At 44.9% G+C, this 18,305-nt stretch overlaps 2 protein-coding genes across 2 annotated transcripts; both read right to left on the bottom strand.

The window, feature by feature from the left end:
* Positions 1-3,832: 3,832 nt before the first annotated feature.
* LGALSL (galectin like) lies at positions 3,833-11,255 on the bottom strand. Its single transcript, XM_032352268.1, has 5 exons — positions 11,126-11,255; positions 10,228-10,299; positions 9,990-10,078; positions 8,942-9,119; positions 3,833-6,957 (listed from the first exon to the last, which is right to left on the bottom strand). Exons 1-5 carry the CDS (start codon positions 11,159-11,161, stop codon positions 6,814-6,816), a joined length of 519 nt encoding a protein of 172 aa, XP_032208159.1. The 5' UTR covers positions 11,162-11,255; the 3' UTR covers positions 3,833-6,813.
* LOC116596380 (translation initiation factor IF-2-like) lies at positions 11,175-11,562 on the bottom strand (the record flags this gene model as incomplete). Its single annotated transcript, XM_032353691.1, has 1 exon — positions 11,175-11,562. A coding segment is annotated over exon 1 (369 nt), but the record flags the coding sequence as incomplete, so codon positions are not given.
* Between the last annotated feature and the right edge of the window lie 6,743 nt (positions 11,563-18,305).

Here is an 18,305-nt window from a genome sequence, read left to right as displayed (position 1 = left end):
TAACTCTGGCTTTTTTCAGTTGTGATGAATGTTTAACTCCCACAAAATCTATTGTTAACTCTAGCTGTACAAACTTGGTGACACAGGTGTCCTTATTTCCATTTCTCATGGGAGGCAAAGTAAAGCTGGAAGTTTTAAGTGCCCACCTAAACTTGTGATTGATGGTTATGGGGTATTTGGAAAGTTCTTTTTTAAAAGTAATTAATTAATTAACTTGAGAGAGAGAGGAAAAGAGAGAGAGTGTGTGTGCACACGGGGAGGAAGGATAGAGGGAGAGAGAGTCTCAAGCAGACTCCGTGCTGAGGGAGGGCTCAATCTCACAACTCTTAAGATCTGACCTAAGCCAAACAGGAGTTGGGCACGAGGCACGCCTGGAAAGTTCTTAATTTGGTGATGACCATGTGTAACCACTTAGTATTGCAATGTTGATTATTCAATTTACCAATGTATTTCAACAACCAAAACATTTTTATCCTTTAACAAGAATGCCCACCTGGGCTTACAGAAGGAATCCCCGAGGAGGCCAGGGTGCCCTAGTCCCACGTCTCACCATGACCTTACCGCTTCTCCTCCTCCTGTTCCCAGACCAGCTGTTGAAGCAAGTTTGATTATTTGCATCTATCATTTTAGAATTAATGACAGAATACTGCCAGAAAGGGAGGTGCTGGGGTCATTAGAAAATGTTTGTTATCATTCTTACTCATGAAAGCTTGGAAGGCCCCCAAAACCTGACATCATCCCCAAGGCCTGTGGCCGGCCTGTTGCTTCCCAGGGCCTATTATTTAGGGACTATGTTGCCTTATGAAACAATGATGTCTCCTAACTTTAGAAGTGTTTGCTCACCTAGTCAGTCAATCTTCCCTGGGAGATGGAAGGGTGTATCAAAGCAAGAGAAAGAGTCAGCGCCTCTTTTCTCCCCTTCCCTCTTGGTTGAGTGTTGTTTTGGCATCTTGTATACACCCATATTAATTAATTATTAAGTATATGTCTTGCAAGGCAGTTCTTTGCCTTGTGAAGACTTTTTTTTAGGGGAAAATCATTGTGAAATGAACATGGTGATTAGTAAGCAAGGCAAGCATGCAGGGTCATGTACCAACTCACCAGCATTTTCTTGTGAAAGGAAGACTCTAAATTCATTTTCAAAATGCCATGAACAGCTCACTGGGGCCATTACCGCTTGCCCTCTGCCCTCTTTCCAAGTTATAAGCCACTTTGTGTATTTGCCTCAGAGAACAATTAGGCCCCACCCTGGCGTTTCTCCAATGAATAACTAATTGAAATGCTTACCAGCAAGGAAGGCAGGCTTCTTCCAGAACCTGGATCTTTCTCAGAGCATGCACTGTTTAAACTAGGTGTCAGGGTGTTCCTGAGGTCCTAAGACAACCCAAATGAGGGAGATTTTCATAAAACTTGGTTGAAAGTCACTTTCTTTCTTTTACTACAGGGTCTTATATTGGAGGTGGGGGCAGAATGAAGAGAGGAGGAGGTTAAATCGGGGATAATGACCCACAGCTGTAGGGCTATAATGACAGTCACATGATTTTGGGCGGCAGGACCCCCTCGTGTTGAAATGCAGTTTTCAGAGGAAGAGGTCCACAGATCGGCATATCACAACCCCATACAATCCAACAATCCAATTGATTCGGTGAATGGAATTCACCAAGGCAGATCTGCTTAATTCAGGATCCAGGATGACTGATGACATCCAGGAGGTTTTTTTCTTCCTTCCTTCTTTCTTTCTTTCTTTCTTTCTCTTCCTTCCTTTCTTTCTTTCTTTCTTTCTTTCTTTCTTTCTTTCTTTCTTTCTTTCTTTCTTTCTTTCTTTCTTCCTTCCTTCCTTCCTTCCTTCCTTCCTTCCTTTCTTTCTGTCTTTTCTTTCTTTCTTTCTTTCTTTCTTTCTTATTTAAATTCAATTAGCCAACATACAGCACCTCATTAGCTTCAGATGTGGAGCTCAGTTATTTATCAGCTGTATATAACACCCAGTGCTTGTTACATCATGTGCCCCCCTTAATGCCCAGCATCCAGCTCCCCTGTCCCCCCACCCACCTCTCCTCCAGCAGCCCCCAGTTTATTTCCTACAGCTAAGAGTCTCTCATGGCTTGTCTTCCTCTCTGATTTCTTCCCTTTCAGTTTTCCCTCCCTTTCCCTATGATCCTCCACACTATTTCTTATGTTCCCCATATGAGTGAAACCAGATGACAATTGTCTTTCTCTGATTGACTTGTTTTGCTCGGGATAATACCCTCCAGTTCCTTCCATGTCGATGTAAATGGTAAGATTTCACTCTTTTTGATGGCTGAGTAATATCAGGATGTTTCTTAAAAATACAAAGTCCTGGGACCGACTCCAGACCTATCAAAACGATCTTCCAGGAGAGACAGAGTGCACGAGCCAGATGGGGGTTTGGGGGAAGAGGGAGAGGGAGGGTCAATCCTAAGTAGGTTCCATGCCAGTGCAGAGCCCAACACCGCTTGATCTCACAACCCTGAGCTCATGACCTGAGCCAAAATCAAGAGCTGGACACTTAACCTTAAGCCATTTCTGGGTGATTCTTTTTTTTTTTTTTTAAGTACACTAAAGTTTAAAGCCACCAGAAACCTCTGTCAGTTTTATTCCCTGATGTATCTTGGTGCCTAGAACAGCAATTAACACAGCTCCATAAACACCTGTTGAATGAATGAGGCCCTCAAGCGTTTGAGGCACTTGGAGGCTCCAATTATGGTTATCTTCCACACCACCTAATCCACACTGCTGTCGCACAGCAAGTGAAATGTCATATTCCACAAGGGATCCTCCTAGAGAGGCTGTGGGGCAGGGGAGACTCTCCCATCTCTGTCCAACAGCTCAGCAAATTGTCCCTATTTTAACAGGTGCCCACATAGATGCCATTCTGCCTGTACTTAACCGCAAAAACTGTGACAGAGACCAGCCTCATAGCTTTGCATCCTTAAAAAATAAAAAAGGGAAAATAAGGGGGAATAAAAACAAGACATAAGTAGGACACCAGACCCAGCCTGTGAGTAAATACCTCTCTACTCATCTCCCATAAGTGAAGCTGGGGCAAACTTCTGTAAGCCATGGTTTTATTTGCAGGCAGAAGAGCCAAGGAATCAAGTTTCCTTCCTAATCATTCAAACCACAGGAAAGAGAAGATGGGGGAAATGCAATCTTGCTTTTGTATATACAAAGTGCTAAGACTATATTTAATGATTTATTAAGAAACCACTGCATCCTTAGCAGGTAGATGGATAAAGAAATTTGTACATCTATACAACAGAACACTACTCAGCAATAAAAAAACTATTGATACGTACACCACATGAATCTCAAATGCATTATGCAAATGGAAAAACACTAACCTCAACAGACTAGATACTGTATGATATTCTTTATGGGACACTCAGGAAAAGGCAAAACTACAGGGAGGTGGCAGGGAACAGTGGTTGCCTGATTAGGGTGAGGAAGGGGGATAAGTTTAACTACGAAAGGAGAGCACAAGGGCATTTTTCAGGGTGATGGAACAATTCTGTATCCTGCTTGAGGCGGTAATTACAGGAATTAATGAATGTGTTAAAACCCATGGAACTGTACACCAAATAAAGTTAATTTACTGTATATAAACTATATTTTAAAACCCCCATTGCACACACAACCTAAGCTCATTAGGTCTCTGAGACCCTCTCCTTCTCTTGATCAGTTTATCAAGGAGGGAAACATGAACGGCTGGTTCTTGGGAGCATGTATGAAAGGGAGAGAACACTGCTATAACACATGGTTTAGGCTCAGTATATCATACCTGGTGCCAAATTTAGCATTTTATAAACTGGAATCATTTTGTAGAAAATTCCTTTATTATAGTGCAAATAACTTTCAGCAGTGACATAATAATGTAAGAACACATTTAGCAACATTTTACACCACGCAGTAAATAAGAAAGTGTTTCTTTGAAAATATGTCATCATAAGAACATTATTCCTACATTAATGCCGGAAAATGCCAAGGCTCTTTCTCTCAAGGCAACAGGGCTCCCTCCCTTTTTGGATATTTTCTTCTTAATAGAAATGAAAGGATCTGCCATTTTAACAAGTTGCCATCATTTCCCAGAGTGATTTCTTAGGGGGTTTGAACTGAGGTTGGCAAGATTTGAAATGGGGTTTCAGATTTTAAAAAAATAATAATTTTAAGACAATTCTGGGACAGCCCAGAAAATAAAGTCACTTCTATTAATTTTTAAATAGATATATACATTCACTCCAATTATGATGCAGAAGTGGACAGATTGTCTAAAGCCTGCCTTTTATTCTCCCAGAGTCTGATTGTTATTTATATTCCTTGGTTTTGGTCATGTTGCAAAATTAGGGCTCTGGTCAGAAATAACTCCTTACTTACCAAATGCTTTCCTGTGAAGCTTTAAATTGCACTTTCCACCCTGAATTCTCACCTTAGACCTCACATGCCAATGAGAGGCAAGAACACTGTTTCCAGTTGACAGCTAATGAGTAACACAGCACCCGCCCCCTGCTAATTGAGCTCCACCTGAATCAATCCATCACATCATTTAGATTAATTCCAGCAGGCTCATCCAAGAGGTTCCCACTGGGCCTCTCAGACAAAGGGTTAACAGTGTATCTTTAAACTGAACTGCCTAAGGGCTTGGCAGCTAAGCGGTTAGCTGATCAGCAGAGAGAACAGTGTCCCTTCCAACCAGCCACAAGCCCAGCTCCTCTGGTTTCTGCTGAATTATGCAGTGCATGGGGATGGACGGCCACTCAGAGGAAACCTCCTGTGGGGGTCTTCCTCCAAAACGCCTACAAATATAGTTTAGGGTGTCTTCAAAGTGTCTGCATGAACACACCTCAAAATCTAGTGGCTTCACAAGCCACGAGAAGTGAATCACAGGCTTGCAAGTACCTGCAGCCGAAGAAGAGCCCTCTTGGCTGAATATGGCTGATTAAGTCAGCTGGTACATAAAGCTTTTCAACACTCAGCCAGTCTTGTTGGATAAAGTTATCTTCTTATATAACGCGATGGAACTGTGCTAAACAGTTTCAAAGTTGAGAAGAACCCAAATATATCACCTATAAAAAAGTCACAATTTTAGTTTGCTTTTTCTTAGACTTTGGTACTGAAACACTGTCTACATTCTCGACACGTGGAAGTGATGTGGGCACTTCCGTGCCTCTGCATGTCGTGTAAAAAAACGCAAAAGCGGAGCAGGACAAGGACGCGTCCTAACATGATGCAGTACGCTGTACAAACAAAACCTAAATTATATATAAATACATTCCCACCCCAGCACCCCTTTGTCCTCCCCCCACCCCCACTACCTGACCAAAGCAATGCCAAGGGTCCTTCTCTCTAGCGCCAATGCACCCAGACTCCAGCCATCCCTTGCCAGGCCGTGATATTCACACCACGGCCACCTCCTCCTGGAGATGGTCTGCGGTCAGATCAGCTCCACAAACGCAGGGAAACTCTTACAGCTTAATTTGAAACATTCACACTATTGGCTGGACTCCAGGGATCTGGAGTCCTGGGAGTTAACCTTCCAGATAAACTAATTGGATCATTTCCTAATCTGGATCCTCCCCCTGCCCCCCACCCCCATCCTAATGTCTCAGCGCAGCTAACACAGTAGGAAGCAGCCTCTCCTCTGAAGTTCCAAAGACATTGCTTAGGGATATTGGTGAGGGTCACATAAGAAAAGTTAACACAATGACCTAACAGCTTAAGTTGATATAAATTATTTCCAAGTAAGTTATCTGGGGCCATTTGCTTCTGCTTTACACTGCATTCCAGAATCGTTTTCATAGTATACTTTGAAAAGTTTATATAATAGTTATTTTAAAAAATGGTCTCATATATTTTCACCTAGTTTAATAACAACTTAATGAGCTGTTATAAAGACCTAGGGAAATGTAGTTAATTAGTCTTAAGGAAGCCAATACTGTGCTAATTCACAGTAAGGAGAAAACATGATATAAATAGAATTTATGTAATTGTCGATTACTTGAAAAGCAATTTTATCGAAATGTTGCAAACTTTTCCCAAAAGCACTTAGAGCAATTTATATCAAGAGATCCTAAGTTTAGGGGTATGGAAGATAACAATTCTTTCATGATTGTAATATGTAATTTTCCCCTTTGGACCTAAGATATCTGTACATTCAAAAGTTCATAACTTGCTGTTTTTGAGACATTAATCATTCTCTAATACATACATTGAGTATAAATAAATAACTACGAGAAAGCTTTAAAAATCTGAATTAACATTATGCTGTGCAAAAACCAAAAAACAAGAAAAAAAAAAAACCAAAACCAACCAAACCTTGAACAACCTACATTCTATGTAAATACCCTGACTAAAATGTTGGTTGTGCTACCACTTCACTTCAGTGCAGAAATGAGTTGATTTCGGTGTACCGTCTTTGTTGGTGGTGGTGTTGTTTAAGTCTTTAGCACTTTTGTTTCTAAGTATCACCTTGCTTTGAAAAGATGAAAAAGTTGCTACCAGATCACAAATTATCACAAATCCATGTCAATATAGTCTGAATAAAATCCAGCATAAATGTATTACTTTGTTCTGGAAATAATGGCTCGGTGTCTTTGTTCTGACAGCTTCCTAAGGGCAAACCACAGTTTGGAGTTGTCATTTTGGGTTTAAACTGCACAGAAAGAAGAGACAGTAAAGCCTGCTTTTTGTTTTTGTTTTCTTTTTAAGTCTCCAGGTCTTGCTAGCACTCCTTCCAGACCCACAGTCAGGCAGTTGCGGCACCTGATCCTACGTGAAACAGAGGAGGTTTAAACAGCATCAGCCAAGCTTAGTGATCTGCAGGTCCCCGTTTATCTTTATGGTGTCAATTGCAGATAACGTTTGAATGCGGTGGTAAAAATCAAAAAGTTGGTGTCCATCCACAAACACTCTGAAACGTGGGTGCTCACAGAGAATTTCCACCTAGAAGAAACATAATCAGAATTTCAATGAATCTGCTGGGGAAAACACACACACACAATACTTTATTTTAGAGAAAGGCAACATCTTCAGCAGTTCTCAAACTCTGGAATCACACAGAAGTGTAACAGAGACCACTAGACTCCACCCACCCCCCAAATGTTCAATTCAGCAGGTCTAGGGTAAGATCTGAGAATCTGCATTTCCATCCCGTTCTAGCATGATGCTACTACCACTGGAATGAGGAACACACTTTGAGAACCACTCTTCTTCACTCTTCAATATCCTTTAAAGGTTTTATTTGTTCATGCTTGAACACTTCTCCGTTCTCCAAAGCGACATAAAGCAGAACAGATTTATTTATATGGCACTTAATGCCTCCATGGTCATCCCCTGAACCTATCCCACCCCCAGAAGAGACCCTCACAGAGATCCACTGGCCTCCACTTAGTAGCATGTAATAACAGTCCAGGCACCCAAGCATGGTAAACATTAAAGCAGACAGAAGGTTACACAGTAATTACCACTGGACCAAGGATGTGTAATTAACAAGGCTTTGTTAAGCCAAACAGAAATGCTGATTCCATATGGTAAAAGCTTTTTCTTCCTCTTTTCCTTAAGTAATTCGCTATAGATTTTAATCATTGGTTCTGTGCTGTGTATTTATTAAAAGCATCAGTGGCTACCATGTAAGAAGAGACTTCATATGTGATATTAGTCACATTTAATTCATATTATTACTAAAATTATATCACCAAGAAGGGCTGATTTCAGTTCAATTTGGTTGCTGGGGAGCATTATATGCCTCTTGGCAGACAGAGGCTCTGGTTACTCATATTCATGAGCTACGTATGCATTACGATTCATCATTAAGAAACTGTCACAGTCAAAAAAAAAAAAATGAGATAAAGAAACTGTCACAGTCAAGAGGAAGCTAAGGGGCCATTACCATTCTAGAGAAGGAAAGGGCACAGGTTACGTACGGGTACCTTCCCCAGACTATGATTAGAAGGCAACAATCTCAATTCCATCACAGACATAAAAGTCATAGATTCTTATTCCCTCTACCAGATGGTAAGGTGAGAAGAAAAATTATTACTTCTTCATAAGGCCCTTGTGAATGTCTAGACAAAGAGCAACAGGTTAAGGGCAGTTGTGCTTTATTAGGCATTTACGCAACATGGAACTTTTAACTGAGCTGTTATTATTGTGATGTGTGTTAACAAGGTGTAATATGGACAACTTCATCACCAGGCCCGGTGGTTCAGTAAATCCTGTCCTAACGCATTACCCACATTACTTGCACCTCTTACTCGGCACTGTCCTTCACAGAGGAAGGTTCTACTAACATTGCTTGGTTGGATGGGAAGTTTGGGTTGTGCTTCCTGCCCACTAGATGGTGGAGAGCCAAGTTATACCCATCCAGGTCCAAGGGAAGGAACTTGTCAGCCACAGAGCCTGTGACAATAAAGCAGACTGAGGCTTGTCAACCCAGAAGGAGAAACAAGGACCAGACTTCATTAGCAAAAGTAACAAGAGAAAATGAAAAGATTATTGCTATTGTTCTTTTTAAAAAAGTCACAACTAACAAGGTTTAGTGCTCCTTATAGGTTGGAAAAAAATGAGGAAACTTCTAGCACTTAGTATTTATTAATCAATCAGGATATTTTGGGACAGGTATAGATTACATGCCTAGTACCAGGTTGAGTAGTACTACACAGAAAAGTATTTATTCTTAACAATCTGGACATGGGTTTATTTACTAAATAAATGTACTGGGTAAACAGAGCCAAGAACTACTATGGAGAGTATTAGTTTGTATTAGCAAACAGAGCTCTTTTCATCATTTTTCTTTCTCTCACCATCAGGTGACAAATTTCCTAGACATGCAAAAATTTGGCGGCTTAAAGCATTCTTGGCATCTGCTGGAGGAGCAGAGCACCATCACTCTGCCAGGAGCTGGACTGGAAGTGCTCGAGGTACTCACCCTGAATGGCTGGTCTGGGATGAATGGAAAGTAAGGGATTGCAGACTGTTCTTCACCTCTTTCCCCAGATATACAAGAATTTCTAAGTAGCTGCCGGTCTGTGAACACAGCTTTGAGTTCAATGGCCACATCGGCGGGAGGGTCTTCAGAGTCACCACAGGTCAAGCTGATGGCAAAGCTGAAAAGAACATCCTCTAATTTATTCTGGGTTTGGCTATCAATGACCCAGGTTCCCCTAGTTCTTCCTTCTCCTTGGGGTTGGTCTGCCTTGAATGGGCCACTACTGTTTGCACAGGAGATTACACCGTGTATGCAGGAGGAGGATTAAAATGAAGCCCGACATCTTAATATTGAAAGGAGGCTCTGGTAAAAACTTTGGTGGAGGGGCGTCTGGGTGGCTCAGTCATTAAGCATCTGCCTTTGGCTCAGGTCATGATCCCAAGGTCATGAGATCGAGCCCCACATCAGGCTCCCTGCTCAGTGAGGAGCCTGCTTCCTCCTCTCCCACTCCCCCTGCTTGTGATCACTCTCTCCCTCTCTCTCTGTCAAATAAATACATCTAAAAACAACAACAACAAACTCTGGTAGAGTTGAACATGACTAACATTAGGACTTTCAGATACCCCAAACCACCCACACATCTGTGTCTATATCCACCTCAGATTCTCAAAAACAGCCCCAGAAATTGACCAGGGGAAATAGTATCCTCTAATGTCGCTTGTCATTTATATTGATAGATCTTGCTCCAAGCACCATGTTTAAAAAAACCTTTAACGAAAAAAAAAATACTTTGGCCTCCTTAAGGGTCAAAGAGAAAATGATGTGGGCCTATATTTATAATCTTTGATATAAATAGCTGTCTGGAGAAATGATGGCTGGGATTCATACACATTCTTTTCATGGGAACATGGTACTTTCTTGGCACTTCCAACTAGCAACACTGGCCATGGGGAGAGGAGGAGGAGGAGGAGCAAACAACCACAACAAGAGTGGGCAGGGCCTTGTAACTGCCTGATAAGCCTTGGGGTGAAAGGACTCTCTGTCTTACCTCTCTGGGTTGAGGTCAACAATGCCCATCACCAACACCTTCTTGCCTGGTCTCATGCCACCTTTAATGTGCCCACAGAATGGAACTATCTGCAAAGGATGACAGGAGAACAGGAAGTTTACTGCCTGTCTGAGAAGAGCCAAGCCCTCAGATCCTGAGTACCTGACTCATTAGAAAATGTAATTAGAAAGGAAAAGGGTACAGGCAGAGACACAGAGCACAGAACTAAACCACTTACCAGTCGTGGGAAGTACACGTCGGCTTGAACTGGAGAGCCCAAGGAGTTGTTTAAATGCCCATCATCTAGTTTCTAAAAATAGCAGCACACAGATTGGCTTTCCAGAGGCTCTAGTTTTGGAGGGTGGGGGCTGGGAGGAGAAGGGGAGGGAGTGGGGAAGCACCTATCCGAGTCTGGCTGAATCCAGCAGCCTTCACAGGACACAGGCAGCGTCTGCAGATGCTGCCACCTCACAGCCCATTGAACAACCACATAAAGCCCGGGAACAAAACCCGTCCTTTCCACCCCGTAGCTAAGCTGCCGAAGATCCCCAGACCTTCAGATCTAGATCAAAATCCAGGTCGAGGCACGCCGGGGAGCCAGAGCCCCGCGTCGGAGGAGGGGAGGCCCGTCTTCAACCGCAAACGCCCCTGGACCCGCAGTCGCCCAGGCCTGTCCTGAGGGACGCGGCCGGGGTGCAGGGCCGAGCTCAACTTCTCTCCCGGCCCCCCTCCCGCCGTCCCGGCCAGACCCATTTCCAAAGGGGAATCCCCGGGACGTCGGAGGCGGCCGCGGGGCGCGCGCCCCAGACACACTCACACAAGCGCACGCTCACACGTGCAGCGTGCACACACCTGGCCGCCGGCTGCATGGCACGGCGGGGGCTGTCTGTCACCCCCACGCCGCCGTCCGCCCCCATGCACCCTCTCCGGTGCACCCGGGGCATCAAGCCTGCCCCCCGCACCCCCTCCAGGCCGGCAGCTCACAGCCGGCGCTGGCTAACAGGTACCGGGCGCCTTCCCACGCGGGGGGCGCCTGGCTGGGCCTCAGCCTCCTCTGCGCCGCAGCCAAGCTGAGCGGGCGGCAGCGTGCGGGGCCGCGGGAAGGGGACGCCTCGCGTGCACCCCTCCGCACTCACCACCGCGGCATCGCTGTCGGCCACCGATCCCGCCATCTTCTTGCACAGCGCGCCGGGGTGCACGGCTGGCGGCCCCGCGGCGGCGGCGGCTAGGGGACGTGGGACGCGGCGCGCGGGCGGGGATCCCGGGGCGGTCCTGCGCCGGGCGGGGGCGCGGGTCCGAGGCTGGTCGGGCGTGCGCACACACACGCGGGCGCGCGCGCGCGCGCACGCCTGGGGCCAGGCGCCGACCGGGCAGGCTGGGCCGGGGTGGAGGGGGAGGGGAGCGGGAGGCGGCGCGGGCCGGGAGGTCGGAGGTGGCCGCAGCTGCCCGGACCGGCGCTGCCGAGTGGCGGCTGCTTTCTTCCTCGGGGTGCTGCTGTCGCCTCCCGAGGCAGAAAGGTGACGAGGGCCGCGTCGCGCTGGCCCTGGGCGGCATTTAAAGGCCGCCGGGGCCCGGCTCGGGAACTGGGAACAGGGCGGGGACCCGGCTGGGCTGCCGCGGCTTGCTCAGCTTGCCCTGCCCCTCGGCCATTGGAAGGTGGCGAGAGACTGAAAGGGGGAGGGACGGGCCAGTCGCAGTCGGGGCGTGCGGGAGGGCGGGGACCCTGGGGGCTGGGGAAGTGGGGACCGGGGCCTGACAGGTGACAGGTGCTTGTGACACCTTCGCCCCTCCCTTCCAGCCAACCTCCTTCCTACTGTCACGTCCTGGGGCAGGTGGAACGGTGGAGGCCGAGGTCAAGGGAAGACTGGAGGGTGGGGACGGTATTCCAGAGCTCCAGATTTCTGTCAGAAAATTCCAACAAAGTGGAGCAGAAGATTCCTTCAGCCCTCTAGGGTAGAAAGATAATGAGAGGACTCTACATTTGCATAAATAAATATTTGACGCGAAAGCAAAAGGCAGAGAGGACTCAGGGCAAAGACATTTTTTAATCCCAGGAAGCTAGGTACAGAATAAGCCTCTCTCTCCCTTGTGGACTGATGGGCAGGTCTGGGAGACCCTGGAGGCTCTCCAGGGCAGGGGTCTGGCTACCTCTTACCAAGCAGAACTGCTCCCAATGAATCCTCAGCCCCCACTGGGCCCTGTTTTTCACAAGTCACCTGCTCAGTGTGCGCCAATAAGTTTCTCACAGGAAAACTCCTTATATCCTTTGTGGAGTAATTCCCAGGGGTATACCCGTCTTTTATTCCAAGGCACAAATTCCTTTTTGGCATTTCCACATTAGGATGATTATGTAACTTCTTAGATAAAGCTGTATCAACATACCCTCTATTAGGTGACATCTTGGCTTAAACATTCCATTGTATGAATCACCAGGGTGTTTTACGCTAATAAGCAGGGAGCATGTGTGACCTACTGCAGTCCCAGAGGGGCCCTCACAGGCTCACTTCCAGCCAGTGCTGCTGGCTCTGTGGCCTGGAACATCACTGTAGCTTTTGTGCCTTAGCTTTCCCTTTATGGACCAGAGCTAATCGTGGTAATCTCAGTCCAGTAGGGAGAATTACCTGCACACGTCTGTAATGCCACAGTCCTATCCTTTGTGTGCTCTGAATTAGACTCCAATGCAACACAGTTGTGGTTCACGTTTTTTATCTTGTTTGCAAATCTTAACTCAAAATCACACCTTAGTGATTGTTAATATATTAGGAAGTTATAAGAAACTATTGACATTTTGAAAGCGCACTTGAATATATCTCAGTTTCCGAGAGTCTGGTATGGGGAAAAACCACCGAAGTCATTTTTTTGTCATTAGTTAAGCATGACACAGAACATCTTAGTGGTTAAAAGGCCTGTGCCCTGGGTTCAAATCCTGACTCTACAGTTTACTAGCTGAGTGATCTTGGACAAGTTTCTAAGCTATTCTGTGCCTTAATTTCTTCATCTGTGAACCAGAGATGACAGTGATGACAATAGTGCCTTCTTGTTGGGAAGATTAAGTAAATGGGTTCTTGTACCTTCCTTAGAATAGTACCTGGCACATAGCAGCACTTACTCTACAAAAATACTCAGTGCCTGTCATGTACCAGGTACTAGGGATCCAGCAGGAATTTTTTGTTGTTGTTGATCTTCTCATGGGGAAATGCAGTCCATAAACAAATAAATATATAATATGTCAGGCAATAAAAGTGTTAGAAGAAAACAGGAAAGAAAGTAAGGGGGGGAGAGAGGGGTAGGAGGTAGAGTGATGTTATTTACATAGGGGTGGACAGGGAGGCCACCTCTGGTAAATGATGTTTGCTAAGACCTCTGAAAAAAGGGAAGGGGGAGGGAGTCCTTTGGAAGTCTGGAAGAAGAGATTTCTAGTGGAGGGAAGTGCAATGGAAAAGTCCCAGGTGAAGTATGTGAAAAGTGTTGGTTGCTTCAGGCAGAAGAGATAAGTATTTACAAATAGATTAGAGCACACAGACCAGGTGAGGATTGGCTTTTACTTGAGAGAAGTGGGAAGAATTGGAAGTGTCTGAGCAAAGGAGTGACAGAGTATTCCCTCTGTAGTAGATGCATCCCGCTGGCTGCTGTGTGGACTGGCCTTTGTGGGGAGGGGAGTGCCCAGGAGGGAGGGTAGAAGCAGGACTCCTGTACCAGGCCAGCAAGATATAATGGCGGCTCAGAAACCCTTGGAAGTGATAAAGATGTGAGAAGCTGTGGGCCCTTGATAAGTCCTAGCTGTTACCATTCTGCAGCTTTGACAGTTCATACTGACTTCTGAACCTCCTTCCTCACCTGCAAAATGAAGTGTTGGATTCATTCATTCATCCTTCTTAGCTCTTAGAAAGTTCTTTGGGTTTCCTGAAAAGATGTGTAAATACCATCTGAATTTGAATGGGTTTGAGAGTAAGGGCTGCTGAATGAAAGCAATCTTGGGTTGAATCTCGGCTTGATAAGTGATTTTATAAGGTAAAGAATAATCCTTTGATTTGTTTTGTAAGTGGAGTTGAAGATATTTGGATCGCTTGAGATGTGTTTCTTACATCTTGGGAATTTAAAAAATAGGAAGGTACTGAACTGTCCCAGAATACTTTAACGTGGAAAATTGCCTTTTATCCCCCAAATGCTTGATTCCTTCTCAGTCTACAGAATGTCTCATTTTAAATATGAAGAGGAAGGAGAAAGCTTGAATGACTTTTTATTACAATTAAAGCTGAGCAGAGTCAATCTACTTTTTACGGAAGAAGGTTATTGGCAAATTAATTGCAGAGCTTTATTTTTATTCTTAGTTCTATGGTGAAGGCAGACTGCTCTATACTTGGATTTCAGGCATTTGTGTCAAAAACAACATAAACCACGACTGTGACCCTTTTATGGGATACACCAGTGAAATTCCAAGATGAACAGCCTTACTACTGGAAACTGCTAAAAAGGCTAAAGAAGAGGGGGAAGGCCTGTCAAACAGATGGTTAACATCAAAAAAGAAGTATAAACAGGTCTTTGAAGATTTTGCTAAATGGTCTTCCCAGATGAAAAGAGTAGATCACTTCCTTTTCTCCTTCCCATTTAATGTGTTCTATTCATATGTGCGCATGCCGCATTTCTAATATTGGGAGGAGACTACAACATTGATGTCCATTCAACAACTGTTTTATGGGTATTTTGTTCTATGTATTTTGTATCTATGTATTGTATCTATGTTCTTTGTATGGGTGTTTTGTTCTATAATACCATGGACCAAAAAGAAATATTGGAAAAGGCACAAGTCTTGCCTTCGAGGAGCTTACAGCTCACTCTGAGAAACAATGGCAGAATGTCATGGTTGGTAAGGTAATAAAAGCCTCACACCTCTAGCCTGAGCACTGAGTGGGGAGATTCACTCCCATATTTAAGGCCGCTTTCTGGAGGAGGTGGCAAACTTCTGATGGAATGTGTATAGCAACTTCCACAGTCCCGCAAAAGCACATCTTCCAACACCACATCACAGTTCCACTTATGGCCCGAATTCTAAATCCGCTCTTCCCCATTCTCTCTGGCCCAACAACTAGCTAGAACCCTGTTTCCAGAGGCTGTGTTTTGTCTCCTGCTCTGGTGCAGAGACATGCCTCCCTCCCTTACACTGTGACTGCCTTCGTAGGCTTTCTGTGGGTCCTGATCCCGTTGGCCTGACTTTGACCTTCCGACCACCTGTTTTCCGTGTGTGTGTGTGTGTGTGTGTGTGTGTGTGTGTGTGTAGACACTCTGGCTGGAGCGGGGTTTCCTAACCTCAGCATTATTGACATTTGAGGGAAATTCTTTGCTGTGGGGGACTGTTTTGTGCATTATAGGATGTTGAGCACTAGAGGCCAGTAATGCCACCCCCTACTCCATGGAGAGGACCTCAGACACTGACAGATGGACCCCACGAGATGCGGGTGGGGAGTGCAAAATTGCCCCGGATTCAGAACCCGTTCTTTAGAAGATAACAGGGTTACTCTGGAAGCAGGGTTCTAGCTAGTTGCTGGGCCAGAGAGAATAGGGAAGAGTGGATTTAGAATTCGGGCCATAAGTGGAACTGCGATGTGGTGTTGGAAGACATGCTTTTGCGGGACTGTGGAAGTTGCTTTAAGATTCCCGTTATTCATATATTTATACATGATACAAAATTTATCCAGTCTAATCTAGAGTAGAAACTTGCACACCAGAAACGCCTTCTTTTTTTTGGCGAGTCATTGCCTCCTTATACTACCCAAGTGGTCCCACAAGGAGCACCTAAGATGAAGCAGGACCCGTGAAAGTCCCCGTAGCTATAATTCCCAGCTCAAAATGTCTTTATAATATGGAGAAACTTGCATTCTGTTTTATCATATTGCATGTTTATTTTTGATTTAAACCTAATGTGCTCCCTGCACCTCTAAATACAGTAAAAGGGAAACATCCCAAATATTTACCTTCTTTTATCTGACGGCTTGATGCCCTTCCCACCCCAGACCCCAAATGGTGCTTGCAGCCTCCTTTGAGGAACAAGACACTGCACAGTTTTATCAGCCCATCAGGCTTTCAGCTCCCCATGATGGTCTTTGCCAGGCCAGTCTCTGCTCAGGATAAATATTCAAGTAAGCGGTAAAATACACAAAGTCAGCATCCTTTTGTTTACCTACTTAGGTAGGAGGGCACACATTTATCAAGCTATTTTTCTGTATTTCAATACATGATTAAAATTCTTAATTACTGCAGGAACTATGGTGACCATTATCAAATAATTATTTTAGACACGCACACATTTGTGTTGTACCAAAGTAATTAGAGGACAACCATAAAACTTGGCAGTCAATGGCAGTTCCTAACATTCCATTATTTTCAGTTTATTTATGAGGAAACTAGAACTAGCCTGCTGCTTGTGTTTTAATTACTTAGCACAAGAAGGATTGATTTCAGAAACCCTCGGCGCTGAAGGAGATAATGACGAACCCATCCCCCAGAGGAGTTCAGGGCTTCAGAGGGACTTGCTGTTTCCTCCCCAGGGGATGTCACTCTGGGCCCTTTCGTGTGTCTGAGAGCCTCTGGGTGCACCCTGTCCTGAGAGCTCACTCCTGGGAAGGGTGACAATTGCTGACGGGGAAGTGAAAGCCTTCTCCCAGGGAAAACAGAAAGAACACTGCTTCCAGCGTTTGGAATTGGCAGCATGAATGAAAGATATTTTAAGATTCTTTCCAGCATGGCACTGGGCGTATCCTGAGAGCCACAGATGCGCTTCTGTGCCTTCTCCCCAGCCTCACCTTTCAGCGATTCCAAGAGGCAGATCTGGTCTTCGGCCAGTCTTTTTGCCTACCAGGAATGTGACAGGCCTGTGTGACAGCGCCCCAGGCCGAATTTCACTCTTCTCATTATGCTCTATGTTTCGGTTTTCATTTGCTGGTTTATAGTCCTCCCTTTTATTGCCTCTGTGATTTTACTTTCTTGTCGTCAGGTGGCATAAAGGGTTTCTTGGTTTGGTAGTTTCGTGGAAACTTGGGTGGCTCAGCTGGGTGGAAGGAGACCGACCCATTCGGATTCGGCGGTCATGACATTTGGAGATCCCTGCTAGCGGGGAGGAAAACTCAGGAGGCAGGCTGCCAGCTGCTCCTTTGGTGTTTAGAGGAAGTGGGGTTGAGTGACACAGATTTCTGGATTTCGTAAAAGGTGAGCTACACGGAGTAGGCATTAACACAGCGCAGCTCCTGGGTCGACCGCTAGCCAGGAGAGCCCTGGAAATGGAAACTTGGCATCCAAATTTGACCAAACAAAGAGATTCAGAGAAAAGAGACTTCATTTATTTATTCACTCATTTATTATTTATTTTTTTATTCTTTATGGAGCCGGGCTCCATTTTGGTCGTTACTATGATAATTTTTTCCTTTCCAAAGGAGGAGGAGAAGGGGAAGGGGAAAAGGAAGAGGAAAAGAAAGAAGAAGGGGGAGGGGGAGGAGGAAGAAGAAAAAGAAAAACAACCATACACATGCTCACACTTAGAATACTTGCTTCCTCTTCCATGTGACTTCCTTGAGAGTATGTCTGGTCTTCTCTGACTGTAGATTCCTTTCCTGCACACTGCCTCTTCCAACTGAAAATATTCGGAATGGGGCTAAGAGCTCCCCACCAACATGGCAATATAGCCCAGAAAATAGAAACAGAATGTTTTGAACCCAGAGGCTGGTTATATTCCGCTGCCAATCAGATAACACATTTTCTATCTAAATTTAGATTATCTGCAACGTGTTTATTTTAGGTCTGAATTGTTTAAATGATTAATTTATCTCACAGAGGAAGAGGAAGTGAAAAGTTGAAGAAATGTTTTAAATCGCAGAAGTTCAAGTTGGCAGTCTACACTGATGAAACTCGTCACATTTCATTCATTCACAGCTTTGGCCTGGATTGGCTAGTGTTGCTTCTACACGTAAGAATTAGTTGGAAATCTATAAATTCAGTAGGGCTTGGCCTAGACGTGACTTTTTAAGAATGCTGGCACGGGTGCCTCTGTGCGCGCGCGTGTGTGTGTGTGTGTGTGTGTGTGTGTGTGTGTGAAGGCTGAGTTGAATGGGGAGGGAGGGAAATTTCCAACTTATCTTAAAAGCCAGTCCTCATTTTAATTACCAAGAATAAACACAAGTACATTGGGGAGAGGAAACAAAAGGCCTGCCCGTGCCTTTGATCCCATCCATTTAGTGCCCGGGAAAAACTCCATCAAGAGAAGAGAAGAAACTGATGCTTTAAAAAAAAGTTTTTTTGTTGTTGTTGTTTTGTTTCTGTTTTTGC

The sequence above is a fragment of the Mustela erminea genome, chromosome 7 (genome assembly GCF_009829155.1).
Source record: "Mustela erminea isolate mMusErm1 chromosome 7, mMusErm1.Pri, whole genome shotgun sequence".
In the NCBI taxonomy this organism is placed as follows: Eukaryota; Metazoa; Chordata; class Mammalia; order Carnivora; family Mustelidae; genus Mustela; species Mustela erminea.
This window is presented reverse-complemented; position numbering and strand designations above follow the sequence as displayed.

Excerpts from the sequence above, each read along its gene's own strand:
- LGALSL (XM_032352268.1), bottom strand. The coding sequence starts at position 11,161 with ATGGCGGGATCGGTGGCCGACAGCGATGCCGCGGTG. Across the intron at positions 10,079-10,227 it reads ACGTGTACTTCCCACGACTG|ATAGTTCCATTCTGTGGGCA; the intron begins GTAAGTGGTTTA and ends CATCCTTTGCAG. Across the intron at positions 6,958-8,941 it reads TCCCAGACCAGCCATTCAGG|GTGGAAATTCTCTGTGAGCA; the intron begins GTGAGTACCTCG and ends TGTTTCTTCTAG.